Here is a 22886-nt window from a genome sequence, read left to right on the forward strand (position 1 = left end):
GCTCTTTAAAATCTTCATTCTCCTCTTTAGTTTCTTGTTTGTGAAGCAAATAAATATGTGTGCACTCCAGGTTTATTGTTCAATATTTAAATGGTACAGTTCAAATATCATTAATATTCTTTTTCTACGCTTCTCAGAATGAGTGCTCATTTAAATCAGATATTATGAAAACCGGATGACTAATCCTAAATTCAGGTGTACAACCACTCAGGCTAGGCAGATTGCTAGTTGATCATGCTAAGATGCTCCCTTATCCATTATTGGATCTGAAAAAGAGGAGGATTAAGAATTATCTGACTTCTCAGTTAATGTGCAAATCATCTAAAAGCTCAGCTTAGAAAGGTCTTAGAAAGCCGAACAGCACTAAAATAATAACAATGTCTTAAGAATTTTTTAATAATATAAATGTGTAATATCACGTTCTTAGACTGAAAATAGAGTTTTGTGGTTTATGTCTGAGACGGTCTTTTATTTCTTTCTTCCTGTTTTTGTAATTATGTATGAATGTCCTAGAACTCGACTTCTAATTAAAATTTTTTTATTGCAATTAGAAGTTGTCACTTGGGACAAACTCACAACTGTTGGAATTTAATAACAATTACATTACTTACAGGCAATAGTAGAAACTAATTTGATAACTATCTTTGGAAATTAGCATTAATCTATTTACTTTTAACAAAGCATAAGGCAGGGAAGGAAAACTATATCTTGGGAAATGTATTTGTATAATGGATCTGTGATCTTTGCAGGTATTTTGTCTGTAATACATATTTCTAGTATCTTTCTCTGCTCTTGGTTATGGTGAAAAAAACCCTTCATTGAAAAGACTGAAACACTATTTTTCTGTATTTTCAAGGGACAGAGTGTCTGTGAACCACAAGGCGTCTCTTACTGTTCCTTCTTTGCGTTTTGAGGCTAGTTGTGCTGTTTGCTGTAGTAATATTTGTTTTAGCATTTCTATCACTCCAATATGTATACTTGCCCTTCAAAATCTGTGAAAAGTATTTAAAAAGAAAAGAGAAAATGCTAGTATTTCAAAACCCTATTATAATGCATTTTCAAATATGTCAGACACATCTTTGTTAAAATTAAACCAAGGATTGGTTTTGAGCGAATAGCCCTATATCCTTACAGATGCTGTGGATGGATGCATCTAAGCTGCTTATTATATTGATGGGTTTTGCTGCTCTGCAGCAAATGAAAACAGGCAGCTGCTTCCTCCATCAAAGCAAAAAGCAGCCTGAGTTTTTATTAAACGAGTGTTCATTTCTTCTATTGCCAAAATTCTTACACAAAACAAAAGAGCAGTTTTAGCACATTATTGCTTAACTAGACATGAACAACTGACAGCAAGTGATAAGCCTGTCTGCTTTTCACAACTGGTAATCATTTTTGGAATAGATGTTTTAATATAGTTGAATATAAAATTTTGTAATTTACATCTACAATGGTACATAAATTTATAGATCCAGTTTTTTGCAGGAGAATGAAGGCTATAATCACAAAAGGTTTGTTCCAGTGTTGTTTAATTTTTAATAACTATTTGAAAACTAGGTACCCCCCCTTCCCCCCCCCACCCCCACAAATTCATTCATTTGAAAAAGATGTTAAAGACAATCATACCAGTAGATCAGTAGATTTGTACAGTTGGCCAGTTTTTCTTGTGGAAGGGATATGCATGCATTTACAGCTTTGACTTTTTACTGTATTTCCACATCAGTTCTACCAAGCTTCTTAAGTTTGTGCTCTAAAAGACATTTTCAGATTGCAGACCATCATGTTTCCCTCCTAGTCGTGAATAATAATGAGAGTGAGAGATACAGTGCTGAGGCCATTTTGCCTAGGCTGAAGATCTCAGCCAGTGCTTATACATATTTTTCAATGATCTGAATATCATGAATTCTGCTTTAGATTGGAAGAGAGACAAGAGTTTCTACAAAATGTCTGTGCATAGGGAAAAAATGTTTCTCTTTATATTCTCTTATATTTTTTTCTGGTGTTCTTGTACCTTTTCAAACTCACTTATAGCATTCCTGCTGTGGAAAAGTAAGCTAGCCATTCTCCCTGCCTCAAATTACTCTTCACTGGACTTAAAAGATGGTTTGCCATCTGCAAAAGCCAGGTGCAGTAAGGCACAGATATAAGGTGCTACTGTAATGGCTATTAAATAATTTTGATTTTTCGCACTGTTACATTTACTGCTGAAATTACTTACTTGTAAATATTCCTGGGGTAAATTTCAGAATGGAAAGCCTCACACTGGACAACTGGACTTTCAGAATACGTTAGCTCTTAAAGATGCTGGCATTTGAGGAGGTCAAATGTCCTGAGGGACACAGTACTTGGTAGCTGTCCTCCTTTTGAAAATCTGCTCTCAAATTCATTTTTATAGTAAATAATTTTACAATTCCAGGCACATCATCTGCAACTAACTTGCAAATGTAAAATTTTGTGTGTTGTAAACAGAGTGGAACAACAAGGATTTTCTTCAGTGAGTTTTCTCCTTGCTTAGAAATTCCTGCATTTCTTCATTTTACTAAAGTGACCAGGTTTGTCTTTGGATTATTATGGAGGTTATTTTATATGAAATCTTTTCACTTCTGTATAAGCATTTTATGGTATCTAAAAAATGAATGTTTGTAGTATTAGCGTCTTATTATGTGTGTTTACATTTTTTAACTCAATACCCTTTGGTGGGATCTTAGGTATCAGGGATTACTGATTATCCTTTCCTCTGTGCCACATTTTGCATGCTGTGTGAATAAGGGAATGAAGATAAAATCTTTACTTCCTGGCTATACTGAGCAACATTTTTTAATGGTAAAATTATATTGAAAAGGGGCTTGAGGTATGGAGTTTGAAGGAAATTTAGAGCTACAAATATTTTTGAGAGCTATCTATGCTAACTATAGCAGTGCAATTATTTGCAGGTAATCTTTACTCAAGCAATTACTCAAATTAGAACACCCATGTTATTTATTACTACCAGTGTGTATTTGGCAGACATACACTGTGCATCCACTTGGTATCTAGTCTTAATTGTGCTATTCATAATTTCATCTTTTAACTTTGACTTGGACATGAGGTTTACTGCTCCACTGACACCAATGCTCATAATATTAGTTAGAGCTTAATTTTGAAATTAATTCCTAAGTACTGTGCTGTTGAACCTTGGTTTTGATCTGCTCTCTTACTGTCCAGGACTCTCAGCAGATGTACTGTGCTTCTTGCTGTGCGCGGTGGTGGTGATCCACAGAAAAACTAACCAGGATAAAATTATCAAACTTACCTTCCCATGTGACTTGAACACAGTCACTTAGTAGAAAATAAGGTTTGATACTGTAAAATTAAGATCGTGACAATGCTACAATGCTCTAAGAATGGAAGAATCTTATTTTAAAACCCTAGAATTCCTTACATTAGATTCCTAGAATACTTTTTTCTACTAAATACCTCAGTTTAGGGGATTTTCCATGTTCTCTACAGTCTTTTAGCAGTGGTGATGGGGAATAATTGCCTGTCGGGACAAGCCATTAATTTAACACTTCTGCGCCGTGTAGTGCTAAAGATTTTTCTGCTCTCCACTAACTGTGTGTCTCAGTGTGGGAGGATAAAAAGGGCCTTACTGGGTCAGAAAAGAGTTCATCATTGCTCAATGCAGTTGTTGGTACAACTTTTGAGACATTACTCATCACTTTGCCCAAAAATGCTTTTTATCCTCTCACTTTGATGACTATTAAAGCAAAAAAGGTGATTTCATGTAGTCAAGAATAAGGACATACTAGAAAAAAGATCTTTTTGAGTATATTCATATGGGGGAAATGACTGACTTTTCAAATTTAAATTGTCTTTGCTTTTGAGGGTTAAGACAGGGTTTGTACAAAATTTACTTGAGACTTCAGATGAATAGGAAGACATATCATAGTTTAATAGTGCAAATAAAAGACAAAATTTGAATGTTGAGATCAGACATCTGTACATGTGGCTGTGAGAAGTGCTAGGGAAATGTGAAAATACTTTCAATTTGGCTTAGCTTTGAAAGTAACTTCTTAATCTGCTAGCATGAGTTAAGCAGCTGTAGGACAGCTTTGTACCTCCCACTCAGTGCTCCCAGGGACAGCTCACCTGTCACCTCCAGTTGCCCCTATGTTTCCTGTGTGTAGTGCTGGCAGAGCAGAGTTCCACTAATCTTGCACTATACCAGGTAAAGTAATTAGTAGCTACTGTGATTTCTTTGTACCTGTGGAGCACTGCTGAGACATAATAGCTCCCATAGTCAGATGTCTTTCTTAAAAATGCATGTCTCAAAATTCTTTTCTACTGACATGATGTTCTTTAAGAACTTCACATCAGATATCAATATCTGCTATCCAAAGGTGGACAGCATTCTTTAAAATATGTGGTAAAAAGCAATAGGAGGAGAGAAACATTATTATTATTTTTTTTAATACTAGATAATTTATTTCTGGTAGACAATTTTCTGTACTATCAGAGTATTCATCATTTTTAGATTTGTTGCAGAAGAAGCACAGGCTTTGTGTAGCTTTGGACTAGTGCTCCAGCTACAACACTACTATTAAAACGCTACATCTCAGAAGGCTGTCTACACATGACTTAGTCCATGTGGCTTGAAGGTTGGTTTAAGAAACTGTTGTGCCATTACTAGTGCAGAGGGACCTGACACTCCAATAGGAAGCATTATGAAAGTGATAAAACCAACTCATGTTTCTTTACGTTATTATTATTTTTTAATGTTGTTTCTCTGTAGGAAGAGCTTGGGTACCTTTTCTTGGTTACATCATACCTCATGGTGTAAGGATGACTTGGGTTATTTTTCTTGACCTTCCTATAATTTCACTGTGTCTGTCTAAGCAACATAATCTTTCTCTGTCTCTTACTTTGCTTCCCAGCGTGCAAACTTGGGACAGTAGAAATTTATGATATCATCAAGTTCTTGTGAGACAGACTCCATTGGTGACATTTTATGATGTGGTGACAAGTGCTGTAGAAATGCCTGCATTTTGTAAGGCTGTGATGGATTTGTAGCATTTCTCTATTCACCATCATATGACTTAATGATAATATTTTTCTACTCCTTCTACTGTAATAGGTATCATAAATCTGTCTGGAAGTAGATGTCATCTTTCTTATGGCATTTGTGGTGAGAATCCTGCTCCATCCTAGTGGTGAAAGGATACTTCAAGAGTTGAAATGTGGGCAGGCATGAGCTCTGTCTCTGTCCCATGTCTTCAGACATGCCAATTCTTGAAGGTCTCCTTTGAGCACCAGTACAACTTAATTTCTTCATATGTTTCAATAGATTGCAATGCTTTCTGGCAATTATTCTCTGTGTTCAAGTTGTAGTTATCAAGGTGATAAAGAGTTTTAAAACTCCTAGTAAAGTCACAAAATATTTATTTTTTCAAAAAGAAACTCTTGTTTCTCTCTGTTTCATCACACAGTGAGATATTTTTTTAGCCCTCTGTCTAGGACTGGTAGAATATTTATGGCCTTGAAAACACAAGCACTGTTTGGGTGTCTTTTGATATTCCTATCCATCTGTAAATAGTTTACTATCGTTTAAGTAATTGTACATGTAAACAGGTAGCATCCAATGTTGTGTATTTATAATCAAATTCAGAAATCAAAATGAGAATAATTTTATTTTAAATATGAAAGAATTATTTTAAGCGTGTTCCTAGGAAACTTAACCCATATCCATATGTATGTGTTTGCAGGAGATAAATTATGCTTTTCACAATGTAGTAGTAGTTGTTAATTCATAGGAATTCTGCATTTCTGCATTATAGCTGTATGTTTTCTAACAGAAGCAGAACTACCTTTCTTATACTTGCACCTTCAAAATGTAGGTCATTGTGTTGGCAAAATGCAGGTCAGAGTGAGGAGGAAGAAGACAGAATGCAAACTCCTCCACAAGGATCTTTAAGCTTATCCCTGTTTTGAAGGTAAAGAGGCTTACCTACCTGTTCAGGCACGAGAAGCTTTTCCTTTTACTAAAATTAGCACTGGTATTCTGGCTTCTGGCTTCTTGGCTTAGCTGGGAGCGCTGTGTGCTTCCACACTTGAGACTGGAAAGACCTCCTGACTCTTGCTTCTTCAGCTTCCAGGTGCTTATACCATTGTTGAGGTGATCCTTCCTTCTCTGTGGAGGAAGGCAGTGGAAAGGAGAGCTGTGCACATTGCTGGCATCTGCCTAAAGAAGAGCATTGTCTTTGCAAAGGTGCTTCACCCTTCTCTCAGCACAGAGCTATCTGATACACCTGCAGTTGCAGCTGGTATCAACATTGTAATGGTAGCAGGGGAAGGAATGGTGACCCCTCAGAAAAGATTCAGTGACACCATTCAAAGTGCCCTCTCAATAATACCTGCAGAAAAGTGAGAGACATTTGACTGAAGGTTCTGAAAAGTCAGATGTTGAAGGATGTTTACTACAATTGACTAGTATTTTTAGAATTCGCTCAGGCTAAAAGTTTGCTATTAAAAGGTTTCAGTTTTTATGTTTGTGGGTGTGAGGGTTTTTGTAATGTGAGATATGAGTATTATAAATGGTGTTAAATTAGCTGCGTCTTCACTAAATATGAAAAAACTACTATTGCTTGAGTATACACCAGTCACTGCAAACTGAAACATTCTTTATGTTATACACTAAAATATTTAAGCAGTTACTATATTTATTGCAAAATCTGTCATTTTAGCATATTTCAATGCTCAAAAGCATTGAAATGCTCAAAGGGAGATGAAAAACCCTGTACAATTCTTAGTGTATGTTTCACTTAAGAATGGGTAGTCTTGTGTGAATATTTTATTTTAACCCTTAGTAAGTCTAAGCAAAATAGTACATTCAAAAACATCTGATCAGACTGAACTGTCATAAACAGGACAAATACAAATATTGCATTACTAGTCCTGTCATATATATGTATCATACATATGTATTTTTCCCCTTAAATATCTTTGTAATACAATAAGTTATATGCAAAGTTTTGGACAAGTACTGTCTTGTCTTTGCTTGATCTGCATGCAGTGAAGACATTTTAAAATTTTCATTATTTCTCACTAGGAGTAAGGGTAGTTCAGAATACTTACTGGATGTAAAGGAAAAATTATATTGATGATGATTTCAATCAGGCTTTAAGTGATTTAAAGGATGACAGTTTTTCTCCCAAACTTCTGATTCTGTTAAAAATGTAGTGATGTTTTTAGCCTTGAGAACAAAAAAATTATAAAAATGGTCTAAAGGATACCCATACATAGTAAGCTGCACGGAATTTAACTTACTTCTCTAGAAATATCTAAAAGATGCTCTGTATGTCAAATAAGTTTACTGGAACCATTGAAATGTCTGTAGTTCATGATATGAAGTTTGTGTCTCAATTCTTATTGTCATATGTTGATGGAGGGGGGAAGTCAGCTCTGGGTTTTACCTGGGGACAGACACGTAAACATGGTTTTTCATTGCTAAGCAACCACAGATGAAAAACACACACAACCATAATTCAATTCCATATGCCTTTGATTCTTCCTCCTTTAAGTTCGGAAACCTTTGCAGACATAACTCAAGTTCCTGAGTATGAGTCTGTTTTCCTCAGGCCCCCTCCAGCAATGAAGTCTGGTGCCTGCAGGAGAGCCTGCAAGGCACAGATCTGGGCTGCCCTCTCCATGGGCCACAGCACTTCAGTTGGACATTCCAGTCAGGTGGGAAACTGGTCTGGCAAAACAGCCAGTTTCTGGAGAGACTGGTTTTGAAGGAATAAATTTACATGGAGACCTCCAAGTAATTATCAATGTTGATGATGACCAGTGTAAGTTTATGATGGAAGCTAATACATTTATGAGTAATACAGATTAGGTGAAGAAAGTGTGATTGCTCCCGGCTACTTCTGTAGGAGAACTAAGGGAATTCAAATTAAAATGGCAGGGAAGCAAATATAAAATGAGAGAGGAGGGGTTTCTCTATACTACAGGGTGAAACTGATGCTTCCTGGTGCAGCCCTGGAAAGTTTACCATAGAACAAACAGAAAAATCCTTCAGTACCTGTTAAGAACTTATCACTTGTATTTCCTCTTCTCCTTCTTTTGAACTTCTTGAGCCACAACTAGAAATCATACTTTTATTGCCCTAGTCCTGGATTTGTCCTTAACATGTGCTGCTGGTCAGTCTCCCTTACAGTCAGACTGATGCCTGACCTAACAAAAACTGAGAGAAAAGGAGCTAAATAAAAGAAACTGGAAAGAAATTAATTGACTGTAGGATGATGATGTAGCTAATGAAAAACAAGAGGGCTCTTGTCCCCTGTTGGAAACAGGCTACAAGGCAAAGTTGGCCTTGCATCTGGCCTGGTACAAACAGGTTGATGTTCATATGAATGCCCAAATTAATTAAATTTTATATGAATTTTAAAGTCTTGAGTATTGCATGTATATGTATGTTTATGTGTGCGCATGTATCTATAAATTTCTGATCATTAGTTGTGGTGAAATCTATGAAATATTCAATTCCAATGCTTAAATCCTATGTCTTCTTTTTATTTTTCTATATTCCATGTTATTATAGCAAATACAGAAAATAAAACAGTGGGTAGAGGTCTGCAAATGGTAATATGCATTCAGATATTATTTTAGACCAAAAAAAATCTGTTCTAAGAAGGCAAATTTCTTTGTTTTGTAGGTCTCTGGCCATCTGAAGAAGTGCTGGCTTACTACTGCCTAAAGCATAATGAAATATTCAGGTACAGAGTTAAACATAAAAAGATATTTTCCAATCTCTTAGTTTTATTGTATCTGCATAGTAAAGATTGCTATGATTTAAGTCTTCAGATTAAATTTAAAATGTTCAAGGTGAAAGCATGTTGCTCTTAACAAAGAATTCTGAGCTGCCTTTGGGTACTAATATTGCACAGCAAGCTTTCTGCTATATGTCAAAGACTTTTGATTTCCACTCAAGGCGTTTTATTTCACTTTGATTTTTGGGAAACAAAAGTGAAGCACCAATCGATCAGTGCTGATTGTGAAGGTCAGGAAAAATAAGATATTCTTTAAACTGACATCTGTTGCAAAAGCAAGCAAAATATTATCTGATGAAATACATAAAAATCACTGCATATAGTAAGAGGAATTTGCACCTGTGTTGTGGAACAGCTTCGAACATCCTTCACTTTAATTCAAAACTTGCAGAAGACAGCAATCAAAGCTCCAATAGGAACATCTAAATATAAAATCTATCTTGCATCCTCTTTCTTTCCCCCTGAGTATACTGAGATTTGCACTTGGAAATCCTTGAAGTTTCATTGTCTGGAGGATGACTAGTGTGCAAAAAAAGCTATTATAACAATGCATTTGGAGGTGTAAATTGTGTTCTGTGCGATGGTGTAAGGCAAATACCAAATAAACCAACTTGGAGTATACAAAATCCCAGTCTGTGTGGGTATGGCGTTGGATAAAATCAGGAAGACTGAACTGTAAGTCTCTGCCCCTTGTACCAAATGAGCAGCTTGCTTAGACTGGTCTCTGTAATCAAAGACCTGTCACCAAAGTGTGCCCTGGTCCCTAAAGCCTCCATTGCTGCTGCATCCACCGCCTGAGCAAAGTGCCCATTAGGGGAGGCAGCTCATACGCCTGATCTGGCAGCCACTGCTCCTTCCTCCCAGCTTGGTCGTGTGCCTTCTGCAGCTGTAGTGATGTCCCTGCAGCACTTTGCTGTGTGGCCCCATGCTCATGTGCTCTGCTTCTTCTCCAGGGCTCCTCACAGCAAACCTCAAGTGCTGCTCACTCAGAGGGTGTTTTCCTAGTTTGGGTATGCAAGCTGTGATGCTCAGAGACAAGGACTGGTCAAACTTTCACGGAGTAAATGGGCAGTTTCACATCCTAATTTCCCAGGATTATACCCTTCTGACAGTATTCTCATAGTAGAGTTTCTTATGTTAATTCTCATTTATAAATGTTCCTGTATATTGCCTGAGAGACAGATACAACTTTTAAAACTTGCTAGTGAGGGAATTTTGCACTGACGTAAATTTCATAAGCATAAATATTTATGTGTATGTGTATGCTCATATACTCTGTACATAGAAATTTGGTTCAAAATGCACTAAAAGCCTCACACTGAATACTTTCTGTGTTTATTTCAGTATGATTTTTATAAAGGAATAAGTGCCTTGTAAGCCTTATATATAACGATATGTAGATAGTTTTAATATATAATACACTTGGTTTAGAAAAACTAAAACTTATTTAAGGAAAAATGTATAATCATTCTGTTTAAAAATCCAAATTACAAATTTTGCATATTTGTTTTATATTCTTACTGGGTTTATGTACAGCTTGTTCCTCCAGACTAAGTCTTCCTTTTGTCTCATTTTGATTAAATAGGACAACTAGATTTTTTTCAAATAAAATTTGTGATGTCTAAGAAAAATAAATCTAACCTGTCCAGACAGTGAGCATTATTATACAGTCATACAGCCTAGTCTATTCACCTCAGTGAACAAAATATCAGCATCTGTATGCTGATACTGATATGGCATCCTAGATGCTCTTCCTAAATATCAGTGTTGAGTGAGTAGGGAGGTGACCCTTTCAGATAAAAATAGACTTCCAGATGTTAATGATTCAGAGGAAAAGAAAAGGTGCACCCCAGAAAAAAAAACCAACCTAAACCCCCCAAAACCAAACTCAACCAAACAGTTTAGCTAAAATTCCATTTTCTGCATGTCAGAAGTGTCTCAATGGGAATGCTCCTGCCAGCTGTAACAGTTGCCGCAGATTTTGCTATAAAGCAGTATGTTCTCAAACTGAGCCTCTGCCTTGCCCCAGACACTGCTTCACACACAGTTTCGGTGCAGGGTCAGCATCCCTCCCTCCTCCCCTCCTGGGGCAGGCCATGCCTCTGGAGGACATTCTTTATGGCTCCCCCTGCAAGCTCCCATCCGGCACACTCTCTGCGCCAAATTATATTTCACATGCACGTCTTAATAACAGCACAGTATGGTCTAAGTTAAAAGCAGCCTTTTAGACCATGTATTCAGCCCTTTGATTGGGCTCAGTTTAGGCTCTTGACACTAACTTCGTTTAGTTTTCTGAGGCTTAACCGTTTGCTGTTCCCATCGTTGTTCATAACAGCATTGTTTGTAGGTCACTTGCAGTTTTAAGTGCTAATTGAAGGATCGGATTTCTTCGTGTGTAATTATTTTGTGGTATACAACTTGCTTTAAAACTTCCCTCTTTTTAATGTAAAAAGGCTTTTAAGCATAACTGTATGGAGAGATATATAAATAATATTAATTTCCCCATTTACTTCTCTAGCTGTTTTTGCAAGAATGAATGTGGATTAACATTGTTATCCTTTCCTAACAATTATCTTTCGCTACTCTAGCTAGTTTAGTTCTAAAAGACAGAGCCATTGACAAGGGAAAAAAGGGAACCTTCTCAGATTTTTCAGCTCAGCGGTGGTAATGTTGCACTGAACACTAATGAGGGAACCCCCACTGATTTGCCTGCTTTGTGACTTTTCTATTTCATAATTATTTTTAAAACGCAAAACGACATGAGGTAGCCTAGTCATGTCTCTACAACTTCCTGGTAGCTCAGTTCTTACTGCAGATGGCAATTTGTTCTTGTAACATATATGTCTCTCTGACCATTTTCATCTAATTTGTATGGGTTCTACCATTTCCTTTCTCTCTTTCAGGGACCTTGCTGTGTGTGAGCTAGGGGGTGGCATGACATGCTTGGCTGGGCTCATGGTAGGTCTTTTCTCAATTCCAATCCCATTCAGAGGAAGAAACAAAAGGAAAAATGTTCCAGTGCCTCCAACTGCTGGGTCAGAGAACTGTCAACAGCCTCAGCTGCGGTCAAGCTGCAGAGTCTTGAGAGACCTTCTAGATTGACTTGCTTTCGTATCATATTGATTTTATGGTTGCCTCGATGAGCAGAAACATTTTACCTCGGTGTAGTCAATATCTTTTGTTGTGACATTCCAGGCCACGTACGGGCTGTCTTTCATTGCCATAGCCGAAGCTTTTTTTTTTTTCAGATTATAGTCCCATTTGCTAAGATACAGGAATAGCCTGGCGAATCACAGTTGGAGCACCATGATATAGCTGCTAATGTTTTGCCTGCATTATTACACCAACAAACATGATCCAGAGCTCTCGGTAATTAGATTCTTTTGAATTAGATTGGCCATTCAGGAGAGTCGTTCACCATTCTCTGGGTTCTGAGTCATGTATTCAGGAGATATTATGTAGCAGTGCAGTGCATTAGACAAGTTTTTATGTCTCTACAAATAAAAGCATATTGTTACACTGATTGGCATTTGACAAACCTGTCGCTCTTATACAATGTGTCGAGGTTACAGCCCAATGTGCGAGCATGTCAAAGCTCACAAAAAAATTACCCTTACAAAGCCATCTGCCTGCAATGCAAAGTTATATGAAGGGCATCAGGCAGTCAGACAGAAGCAAGCTGAAAGGCAGAGTGACAGCCTTGTATGATGGCTCTACTAGATAAACAGAAGCCCGCAAATGAAAGCCTCTCAGAATACCATCATCGGCTGTCACAATGCAATTACGGAACAGAATGATAGCAAGATAGAGGCTCCCGCAAATGGAATGATAAAAGTATTGACTGATTTGATTGAATGATTAAAATAATGCAGACATAAAATGAAAAAAGATTGAAGATTGTTACAGAGAAATAGGTGAGGAAGCATGATACTGAAGGCTTGTCACTCCTGTCTTCACTTCCACACAGACAAGCATATTTGCTCATTGTTTGCTGTGCTCTTTTTTTCAGGTTGCTATTTCTGCAGATGTCAAAGAAGTTCTGTTAACTGATGGAAATGAAAAGGCCATCAAAAGTATCCTTATTCAGATAGAAAACTGGTTTGTTGTGCTCGTTCCTTTTTACTGGCTGAGTAACAATCGATATAAAGACAGTCAGCATGGGGCATATTAAGAAAAAGTCCCCACATAAGTAATTAAAAAACAGATGTGGAATATCTTGAACAGAGCAGCAGCTTCCCCCGTAATAAATGCCACATTTTCTCCCTTAATTAAAAACGCACGTGTTGGTATAGAGCACATACAGTAGTAAATATTTGTCTCGTGGTTGAGTGCTGGAAGATTCATGTGTGTATGCTGCACATTACAGATGGTGTAGCAGGGAATCAAATCATTAGCTCCCCTTCATGTATCTGTTTTGCATGAGCTAAATTTTTTTTCCTACTTTCAGATACTAGCCTCGTAAAACATACTCAGCATTCATATATTTTCAGAGCTTTTCCAGTGTATGTTGCTTTTACAGTTCATTGTTGCTGCTAAGTTATAACTGCCTACTAATTACCCATCTAGTCTGCATAATCAATTACCAATTTATCATTATTCCTCTGATGTAAGATTGCAAAACTCCCCTGTCCCTTTTAGGAAGTATTTTACTGTATTTCTTATATTAGAATAAATTGCTATTATGCACTTCTAATATGAATAGATAGTTCATAAAATTGAACTGGACTTGGGTTAAGCAGGAGAATGAGTGAGAATAATTTGTGGCCACATTAAATATCAGCACAGAACAAGAACAGATATATACGGTGAATACTAATAGCCCTTAGAAATTGAGAGGGAAAAAAGGAAGATATCTATTTGCTTTTGTTCCTTGATAATCTTTCCATTTACATTTTCAGGCAGGCTGATTTTTCTGGTTTAGGCTACTGCAGCATCAGAATTATCTCTTTTTGAGTTTTGTATGTATTTGAGAACTAACTTAGTGAGTACTTAGTAAAAAAAAAACAACAAACCAAACTAATCTGTGGCTTAAATAATGCTGATGCCTGTTAAAACAGGAGATATTTCAGTGCAATAATATTAGCTACTATCTTTAAAAAAGACTTTCGCAGAGGTAACTGAGGTAACTATAACTGCTGACCACACTTGAACAATTTCATGTTACAGTCAATCCTAGATCGTATCTGTTAAAACTTGAAGTAAGCCTGCTAAAAGTCACTTTTTTCTTGAAAAGACAAGTTCTCACCTGTGTTCCAGGGATTCTTATTTTGTTAAATTCGAATGTGTTAGTCTTGTGTCTTGAGGAGGAAGTATTCATTATTCTGTGTATTTTAATCAGCACCACCCCTTCCAATCTTTCTTCCATGTCATTATGAAAATGAAAAATGTAGGAGAAAAGAAGTGTTTCAAAACTAGCCTAACAAAACAAACTCATGTTGTATAGAAGCATAGGTATTTAACAAAAGGTCATTTTACCTACAAAAAGCTTCAGGTGGGCTCAGTAATCATCAACTCAGCAAATGTCTTGCATAGCAGATTCCATAAACATACCTGAACTTTTTTGAAATGTAGAAGTCTCTTATAATAAGGAAAATTGGTGAGTGCTAAAATATTCACTCAGTCCTTGGAATTAAACAAATAAAAGTGCTTTTATTCCTGAAAAAGATATTGTTAATGTTATCTAATTATCACACCTTAGTTTTTCACAATATGTTTTAGAAATGTCTTCTGTTTCCAAAAGTCTTACAAGAGGTCTTCATCTGTATTCACTCAGTGAATCCCTTTCAGGGAAGCAATTGGTGGACGGCTCTAACAGGAATTTATTTTTCTTTTTTAACATTTGGTGCTCAGAAGGCTCAGCATTCAAAGTGCTTTTATTGTGTTGGATTTTACAATGGGCTTAATATTAGCGGGGTGCCAAAGTGCAGCAGGCTAAGAACTTTACCGTGTAGGTGAAATGTATTCTTAAAAGTGCACATAATAAAATTTCTGTTGCGTTTTATATCGTTTATGGACTTCTGTAGTAATTTTATGATCTGTCTTACGGTAATTTTCTTTTGCACTCTTTTCTATAGTGACTGGCTATAATAGAAGTTTAGGCTAAATTTAGACCTGTTTCAGCCCCACCATACTCACTGAAATCAGGACAGAATTTTAGGTGAAAATGGAAGTAGCATTCACCCCAAGTGCCACTGACTACAAATGATGTATGTTTGCAAGTTCTTATTATTGCTGATGGTATTTTTCAATTGTTTAGCATACCAAATTAAGCTAATGTGGGATAAAATACTGTTTTCTTTTCTAGATTCTGCTCTTCAGGAATAGTTAATGTCTAGTATTATGTTTTTATGTAGGTATTACAGATTAAAATAATCTTGTTTTAAAATTACTGTTTACATCTTCCCTTTAAATTTCTTAGGAAGCTTAAATTACACGCCAGTCATACTATAATATCCAAAAATTACTTTCCAAAAAGTAAAAGTGGTTGTCAACAAAAAAGAAAAAAAATCCCTGTCAGAAGCCAGGAAATCACCAAGCAAGCCTGCTAATTATTCTTAATGGGCAAGATGAGCACATTAAGAAACAAATGAATACATCAGTGAAATGTAATTGAAAATCGACCTGGCAATAGTGCATTGCATCTGAGAATCTGCCTTTGTATTATCAACATCATCATAATTATTGTTGTTTTTGTTGTTTCTCTCACTATTCAGTGAGCATAACTAACAGCTTTGCTTTGTGAAATCTCAAGCTTTTGAGGATTTGATTTTTCTTTTAATTTTTTACATACTTCCTATTAGTCTCCATTTCATACTGTCACATGAAGTATTCACTATGTATGTTTTCAATATCCATATTAGGGTGCATTATTGAAATGTTAGAAGTTAAAAAAAATTACAAAATAATCAATTTCAAATAGTTGTAATTCTAACCTTCTCATTATGAAATACATTGCTATTTTTTATATTAATCAATGATCTTATGTATGATGTTTATGAAGGTTTTAAAAAATATATGAGTTTAGTTCCTAGACCATTTAAAAGACTTCACTCTAACTCCTTTTGCTTATCATGAGCAGGTTTGAATCGATTCAATAGATCATTTATGTTGCAAAATCAATAAAATAAAGACAGATGTTATTCCTTTTGCCACCTTGTTCAGAACTTTATTGTTGATTTAGTGTGTTTTATCTAAGTTCTTTCAGTATCATTTAAATAAGGAAAGTATTAGGATGAAAACTATAGACATTTCAAGTGAATAATAAAGATATAGACAGGCAAAGTTATCAGATTCATCCCCCATTGTAATTTTGGGTGATATGCATTCAGATACAAATTTTTCAGCTTAGCTTGTACCTGGGATATAAGTCAGTCGTGAAAATCCAGTTTTATTTCCTCAAAACACTGGAAGCATCTTTACTCATTTTGGCATGTCTAAATCCAAGGATGAGGTTCATTTTAGTAAAAATTGTCTCCTATTTCAGAGAGGCTGTGTACTTTCTGCCTTAGCTCTGTTTCTCACACCATGCACTGGTGACTTGAACTACTGAAAGTATTGATAATACAAAACATTTTTACAGTGCACTATAATGGCCATTAAAATACAGATCTTTCAATAGTCCAGGGAAATTTAGGTTAGAAGGGTCATGTTTAGCCTGAATGCCCAAAGATATGAGCTCCTAAATTATTTTTAAAATCTAGTGTTAACATGTTTATAACCCTTATTAATATTTTTGCTCAGTTATATAATTGAAGTGCAGTGAAACTAATTTATCAACAATGTTATTTCTGCCCCTATTTAAAAGTAGAATGATCTGCTCATGGAGTTATTTTTGCCTTCCTTTTGCTGTGCAGCTATAGACCATTCGTTTACTACTCCTCATTGCACATTGTGGAAACAATTTTAAAGGCACATCCAAACAGAGATTTGTTTAAACCATTTTCTGTCATTCCATTTCTACTTTGAAGTTTTACTTTCTAAAATACCAGTTGTCTTTTCCAGTGTTTGGATAGAGAGTTTCCTGAAATAACTTTTCTTAAATAACCAACTCTGTTAGGAAGGTAAATTATGTGATTTCAGCAAAGCAAAGAAAAAGATATATCAGTGATATTTCAAATTAGCCTGACACTTGTACTCAATTTTCTTACAAGAGCACTTTTGAAAGATCTGACATATTTTGTGGACCTAGAAACATTCTCCTAATTAGCATCAGATTTCCTATACCTTAAACAAAAAAATGAAGGATCTTTTACAGCTTTACCAAAAATGTCCATTTAAAATAATTATTTACATTTGAAAGTGAACCATTCAGGGATGTTTGGATTCACACTGAGTAACAATTAATATTCTCATAGTTTTTACTTACTTGTTACACCTTTTCCTTCCAGGGGCTTCTCACTAACCATGAATGATTGATCATGACAGTAATCTTTCTAGCCATGGATGACTGGGCTCAGCTTGCCCTGAAACTTTTCCATGATAGCCCTTGCTTTAACCTGCCTGAATGGCTACCTAAATTTGTGGCTTGAACTTCCAAACTACAAGAAGCTGAGACATAAGGCTGAGGTACTAAGGGGAAGGTATCTAAGGGGAAGAAAAAACATTTATCACTTTCCTTTCTTTTAAAGTGGTTCCAAACCATTCTCAAGAAAGTAAATGGACTGGAAACTCCTTTGCTTATAGGTTAAGATGCTCCTGTTGTGTGTTAGATTCACCCAGACACAGCCAGGAACATAGATGTGTCTCCTGTGGGTAGGTTCTTAAACACATAAACCTCCAAAATCTCAGCCTTGGATATAGTGATAACAAACTAGACTGGACATTTAGTGGTTGTAGAAATTTCAGCTCTCCATGACTGTAATTCTTAAATTTGCAAATAGTTGCCTTTAAATATCTGGGGTATGGGACATCTTTTTTCACTTCCCTCTATATCTAAAGGGCTAGAAACTCCTTAAATGAAAGAGTAAATAGTGGTAGGAAACTAGACCAAATTGCTGCATAGATATATGGCTGATGAGCTGTAGTAGCAATGTAAAATGTCTGCTTCTGAAAAGAGATTGACTCTTAGCACAAATTAAAGAAGAAGAAGCAGATAAGAACATTATGAAGGCATTAGAAATGGAAAATAGTTGGGTTTACTATTTTTATTATTGCTCTAGTTTTGTAGATAATTCTTAACAACTATACTACAGATGTAAATGAGATCATCGCAAGAAACCAAAATGCCGGAATATTTAAGGCTCAGAAAGTGTCAAGCTGGTAAGATTCTACTAAACTTTTACTGATTCTTGCATGTACTTCTGTATTAATGTGGATGTGAAATATATGCAAAAGTGTGAAAGTATGACCTCTGTTACTGATTCTCACACAGGTATGTATATATAATATAAATAGGTAAGTGATGCAAGAGAGAAATTTAAAAATATTTTAAAAAATTACCAAATACAGTATGATTAACCTTGATGACAAGCGTTCTCTTTCCTTTTTATCTTTTTAAAATTTACACTGTGTCTCTTCAATTTGTGATTTAGTGCATGGTTGAAATTTGTCTGCTTCAGAGTCAACACTACCCCTTGCACTGAAAATGATATTTGGAATGAATGTATCTAAATCTCTGTCAGATTTCATTTTAAATAGCTCTGAAAATTCAGGGTGACAACAAATCCCATTTGCCCCTGAGGTAGATGTTGTTGGAGCATCCATGGGAGGTTTTTTGGTCATCCTGTCTGTGTGATCATTGTTGTGTTGTCACTGCGAGGACAGATGGGGAGCATGGGAACCAAGAACAGTGTGTTCATCTCTTGCAATACTTTAAAAGTAAATTATAAAGCACTTAATATTTGTGGTATAAGGTTAAGAATTAGAAAATGGTTACCTAAGAGTCTTACTTGTGTGTCTAAATTTTTTTTTGATGACTCACACTGCGGAAGGGCACTCAGTCCTAAAACTGACAAAAGTAAAGCTGAAAAAGGGCTGAGGAAGGCAAAGTGTTAATGCAGAATAAGCTTACTCACATGGAGGGTTAAACCCATGTGGTTTTAATGGCTATCATTCATGTCATTTAGTCCTATGCCTATGTAGCCATTCTGCATAGAGAAGTTAGTTTAAGTGTGCGCTTAGGGCTAGAAAAATTCTGCCTTCATTAGGGTCTGCGTGCATGTAACTTAGAGATACATCTCTGCACCCTAATAAGAGCCTGCCAAGTAGACAAAGGCCATGTGAATCCCAGGAGTGCTCTTTCAGGTTCCATGTGCTGAACACCTCTTGTGAGCAGCCTCAGACACTGCTGAGGAGAGGCTGTATGGTATGTCCATCTAGAAGCTTAGAATTTTTTTTAGATTTCCAGTTGTTCTATACTTGTATGAGATTTCAGATTTCATCCCTTGTCAAGACTTCAAACCTGGTCTTTTAGATATCAATCAAAAACACATTTTCTACCCTGTCCTCATTTACATTTATCTAATGCTTAAGGTCATTTGTGATCATTTGAGTGTATTTCAGCATATGGAATCAGTGAATAATAGATTTCAGCCTCATGCTGTGAAGAAAGATTGTATTTTTACAAGACATGATGTTGTTTACTGGGTGTTAATAATCACTAATTAATAAACATATCTAGACGTCATAAAATGTTGCATTTTAAGGAGTAAAAATGTCAAGTGTTTAACTTCTTGAGTGCAATAGTATTTCAGGCCTTATTTGCATAAATAAAATAATTAAATTACAAAATAATGTGAAGTACTATATGAAAACATAAGACATTGTAACACTTGATTTTTAATTCTACATTCTTTAAGGCTTTTGCAGATTCATTGTAACAGTATAAAGTTTTATAAAATGACTATTCAAATGACTTTCTAATGGATTGATTAGTCCTTCTGATACAGTAATGACATGATGCAGTAACAAAGTTAGATGATCCCTTCTTAATGCCTTGAGGGAACTAAAAGGCTGATGTAAAGTCTGAAATATAACTGTAACCTTGATTCACTTTTCCTGCAGATGTAAACCTTAGTTACATAATGGTTGGGGGAAGGAAAACAAAGAAGGAAATAAAACCCACAAGAAAATGAAGAAAATGTAGTATTTTGGAGGGAATAATGCAACACTGGTGTGCAAAGTGACATTCAGTGACTTTGTACATTGATCAGATTTTGCAGGCAGATGAATATAGTGATGTCTGTGACTTACTGAGCATCAGTTTAATCTGGAGAAGGTGTCTTCTTTCCTATGGTCATTTAGACAGTGTCCAGACTTGCAACTTCACAGTGGCCAGTGCAAAGTTAAAAGATTTTTTCTGTATAAAAGATGATTCAGAATAGACTCTTCTCCCAGCACCTTCATCTTCTGTCAGGATCTTGCACTCTTTTCCTCACACAAGAGCAGAAATTATCAGTATGAGATACAGTTTAAGACTGTTCTGGATATTAAAGTCTATGCTTGGAAGGTATGCCAAAACCTGTGTGGAGCAAAAAGGAATAATCTGGTATCAGCCAAAGGAGTTAGATTAGGACAACCTGCCGTACATTTATTTATTTAGATTTATACAAAATGCAGTAAATGAGCACTTATCTAGCCCTCTGCCAAGTCTTGATTATTGTTTAAAAATATGTTAATGTAAGCCAAACTGGCAGTTTGTCATATTATGTGTTATAATGTAATAATAGATATTTAGTAAATTGTTTACTTTGCAGCAGATATACAATTCTATTTTATTTTTCATTAATATGCCCAGGATTTCTTGATTATGTTTACTAGAAATAGGTACAGAAATACCACCAAGTTACTAGTAATGTCTTACCATAGTGAAGAGGATTAATACCACGTATGGGTTTGACGATTTTATTTTTTTCACAGTTCAGAAATTATCCATGTACTGTATTGTTTATCCTATAACTTAGCATATGTTTATTTGTACCATCAGCTGTTACTGGTTTGGCATGCATTATATCATTGTTTTAACATGTCCACCAATCATTAAATTAGCAATAACAAAGTCAAGAAATCCCAGTTTCTAAGTCTGAAAAATTGTTGTTATTACAAATATCATAATGGGAAAACTTAACCAAAGAGGAAGGCTTTGAATATGTTCTGCAGGTTAACAGACTCGGTCTGTCCTGCTGACTAGGGAGTTTGTTCTGCGTTCAGGATTCTCTTGTCTGAGAATAGGGAAATCTGTAAAGAACAAAAGACGTGTTCTAATTGCTGCTATGGGACCTGTGGAGTTTTAGCTGTGGACAAGTCTATTGTTTTGCTAAGAGTGGCCTCAGAGAGATTCCATTTCACATGAGGATGTAAAAAAGAACATGTAACATTGCAAAGGTGAATATTTTACCTTACTGCAGTGCTCTTCAAATATGTCAACTTCATAACCTTCCTGATTTCAACTAGTCATGTAACAGGTTCCATCAGCGTGGGACAGACTTAATAAAGACTCTCTCTCTGTTTTCATTCATCAAAGTGACCTGAGTGTTGGTAAATTCAAACTTTTTGAAAACATTTTATTGAATTTACTGTGTTTGTCACCTTGGCAAGAAAAAACTGGTTCCTGCTCACTTAATTTGATTGCTTCATGTATATGTGGGAAGAACGGTTTGTGTGCTGATGTCTAGTCTGAAGTTCTAGCTTTTTATCACAGAAAACTCAACTCAGGTGGAAAGCATTCCACACCTATGATCATACTTGCCCTGCTCTATATCTTTTTCAGTTTCAGTCTACTTATTTTTAGCTGACTGTGATCAGTACTGAATTCAAAGTATGCATAAATAGGTATATGTAGTGGAATAATTATGCTTTTTGTTCCTCTTCTAAAAATGCCTAACAGTGCTTTTTTTCACTGCGGTTGAGCACAGAGCTAATAGTTTCATGACACTGTCTGTCATAACATCAGGAGCTTTCCAGTGATGGTCATTTCAGAGACCTTCATTTTCTATATCAAGTGAGAATTTTTTTTTCAGTTGGGCACTTTGCATTTATCCACACTGAATTTCTTTCGGCATTTTATTGTCCAATTACTCAGTTTCATCCTTCTGCAATCCTTCACAGTCTGATCTTTTCCTTACTATGTTGAATGACTTCTTAACATCAGCAAACTGCCACCTTGATGCTCATCTCTTGTAAACATGTTGACTAGAACAGGTCCCAGGGGAACTCCACTGATTATGTCCCTCCACTGTGAGAACTGACCATTTGTTACTACCCTGTTCCCTGTCTTTTGTTCTGTTATTTAGCCATGTCAGGACTCTTCTTCAGTGACAGCCTATTTTCCTAGAATGTTGATAGTAAGGGTCATTGCAAATAGGTTTTTGGAATCAGAGGCAGGCTGTCTTACCCAGATTTCCCTTATCTGAATATTTCTTAGTGCCTTTGAAGGGCTCAAAGTTTGTAAAACAGGACTTCTTTTTACAGAAGACATATCAAAACAAAATTCTGTGCTGAAATGTCTTCAGTTTCTTCTACAGTGAAGTGAATATTTTTCAATGTTGCAAAGAATTAATTTAACTTCTCCAAAATGTTCTTATCCTCTGTGAGTGCACATTCTGTATCCCAATTATCAACTGGTAGGAAGAATTAGCACAAAAGGAAGACTTCACTTATTTTTGACCTGCCTGATTTTATTATTGCATTTAGTTTTGCAGGTTTGTAATTCTTTCTTCAGTTGGGTGCAACTTCAGCATTTGGAGGGATAATTGAACAATCTTTTGTACCATTTGACCATACCAGCTAACTTTCACAAACTTCCAAGCCTCTCCTATTTGTGTATTCCTCCCAGTTGTGTTGACTTAATAAAGTACAGTAATTTTACGATTACAAGCTGCACCATTTTGACTAAAATTTTGGTCCGAACCTGAAGAGCAGCTTATAATCAGGTGTGGCTAATATGTTGATGAGGTTCAGAAATTTACTAGCCCAGAAGTATGAGCCTGCACGGCCCTGAGCCGATCCGAACCCTCATGGCCCTGGCAGGGGAAAAGCGGGACCGATCTGAGCTTGCCCGGCCCCTGCAGGGGAAAAGCGGGGCCAATCCAAGCCTGCACGGCCCCAATCCTAGCCAGTAAACCCCACGATCCCGCGATTCTGTTA

General features: G+C 36.1%; 1 protein-coding gene across 1 annotated transcript in view; it reads left to right on the forward strand.

The window, feature by feature from the left end:
• The window catches only part of CAMKMT (calmodulin-lysine N-methyltransferase), a 213208-nt gene that overhangs the window by 159680 nt on the left and 30642 nt on the right, over positions 1-22886 (forward strand). Inside the window, exons 4-7 of the mRNA XM_033053698.1 lie at positions 8690-8750; positions 11708-11762; positions 12814-12877; positions 17996-18062. Of these exons, the coding sequence (XP_032909589.1) occupies positions 8690-8750; positions 11708-11762; positions 12814-12877; positions 17996-18062 (247 nt within the window). The remainder of the gene's footprint in view (positions 1-8689; positions 8751-11707; positions 11763-12813; positions 12878-17995; positions 18063-22886) is intronic.

Source organism: Catharus ustulatus, chromosome 3 (genome assembly GCF_009819885.2).
Source record: "Catharus ustulatus isolate bCatUst1 chromosome 3, bCatUst1.pri.v2, whole genome shotgun sequence".
In the NCBI taxonomy this organism is placed as follows: Eukaryota; Metazoa; Chordata; class Aves; order Passeriformes; family Turdidae; genus Catharus; species Catharus ustulatus.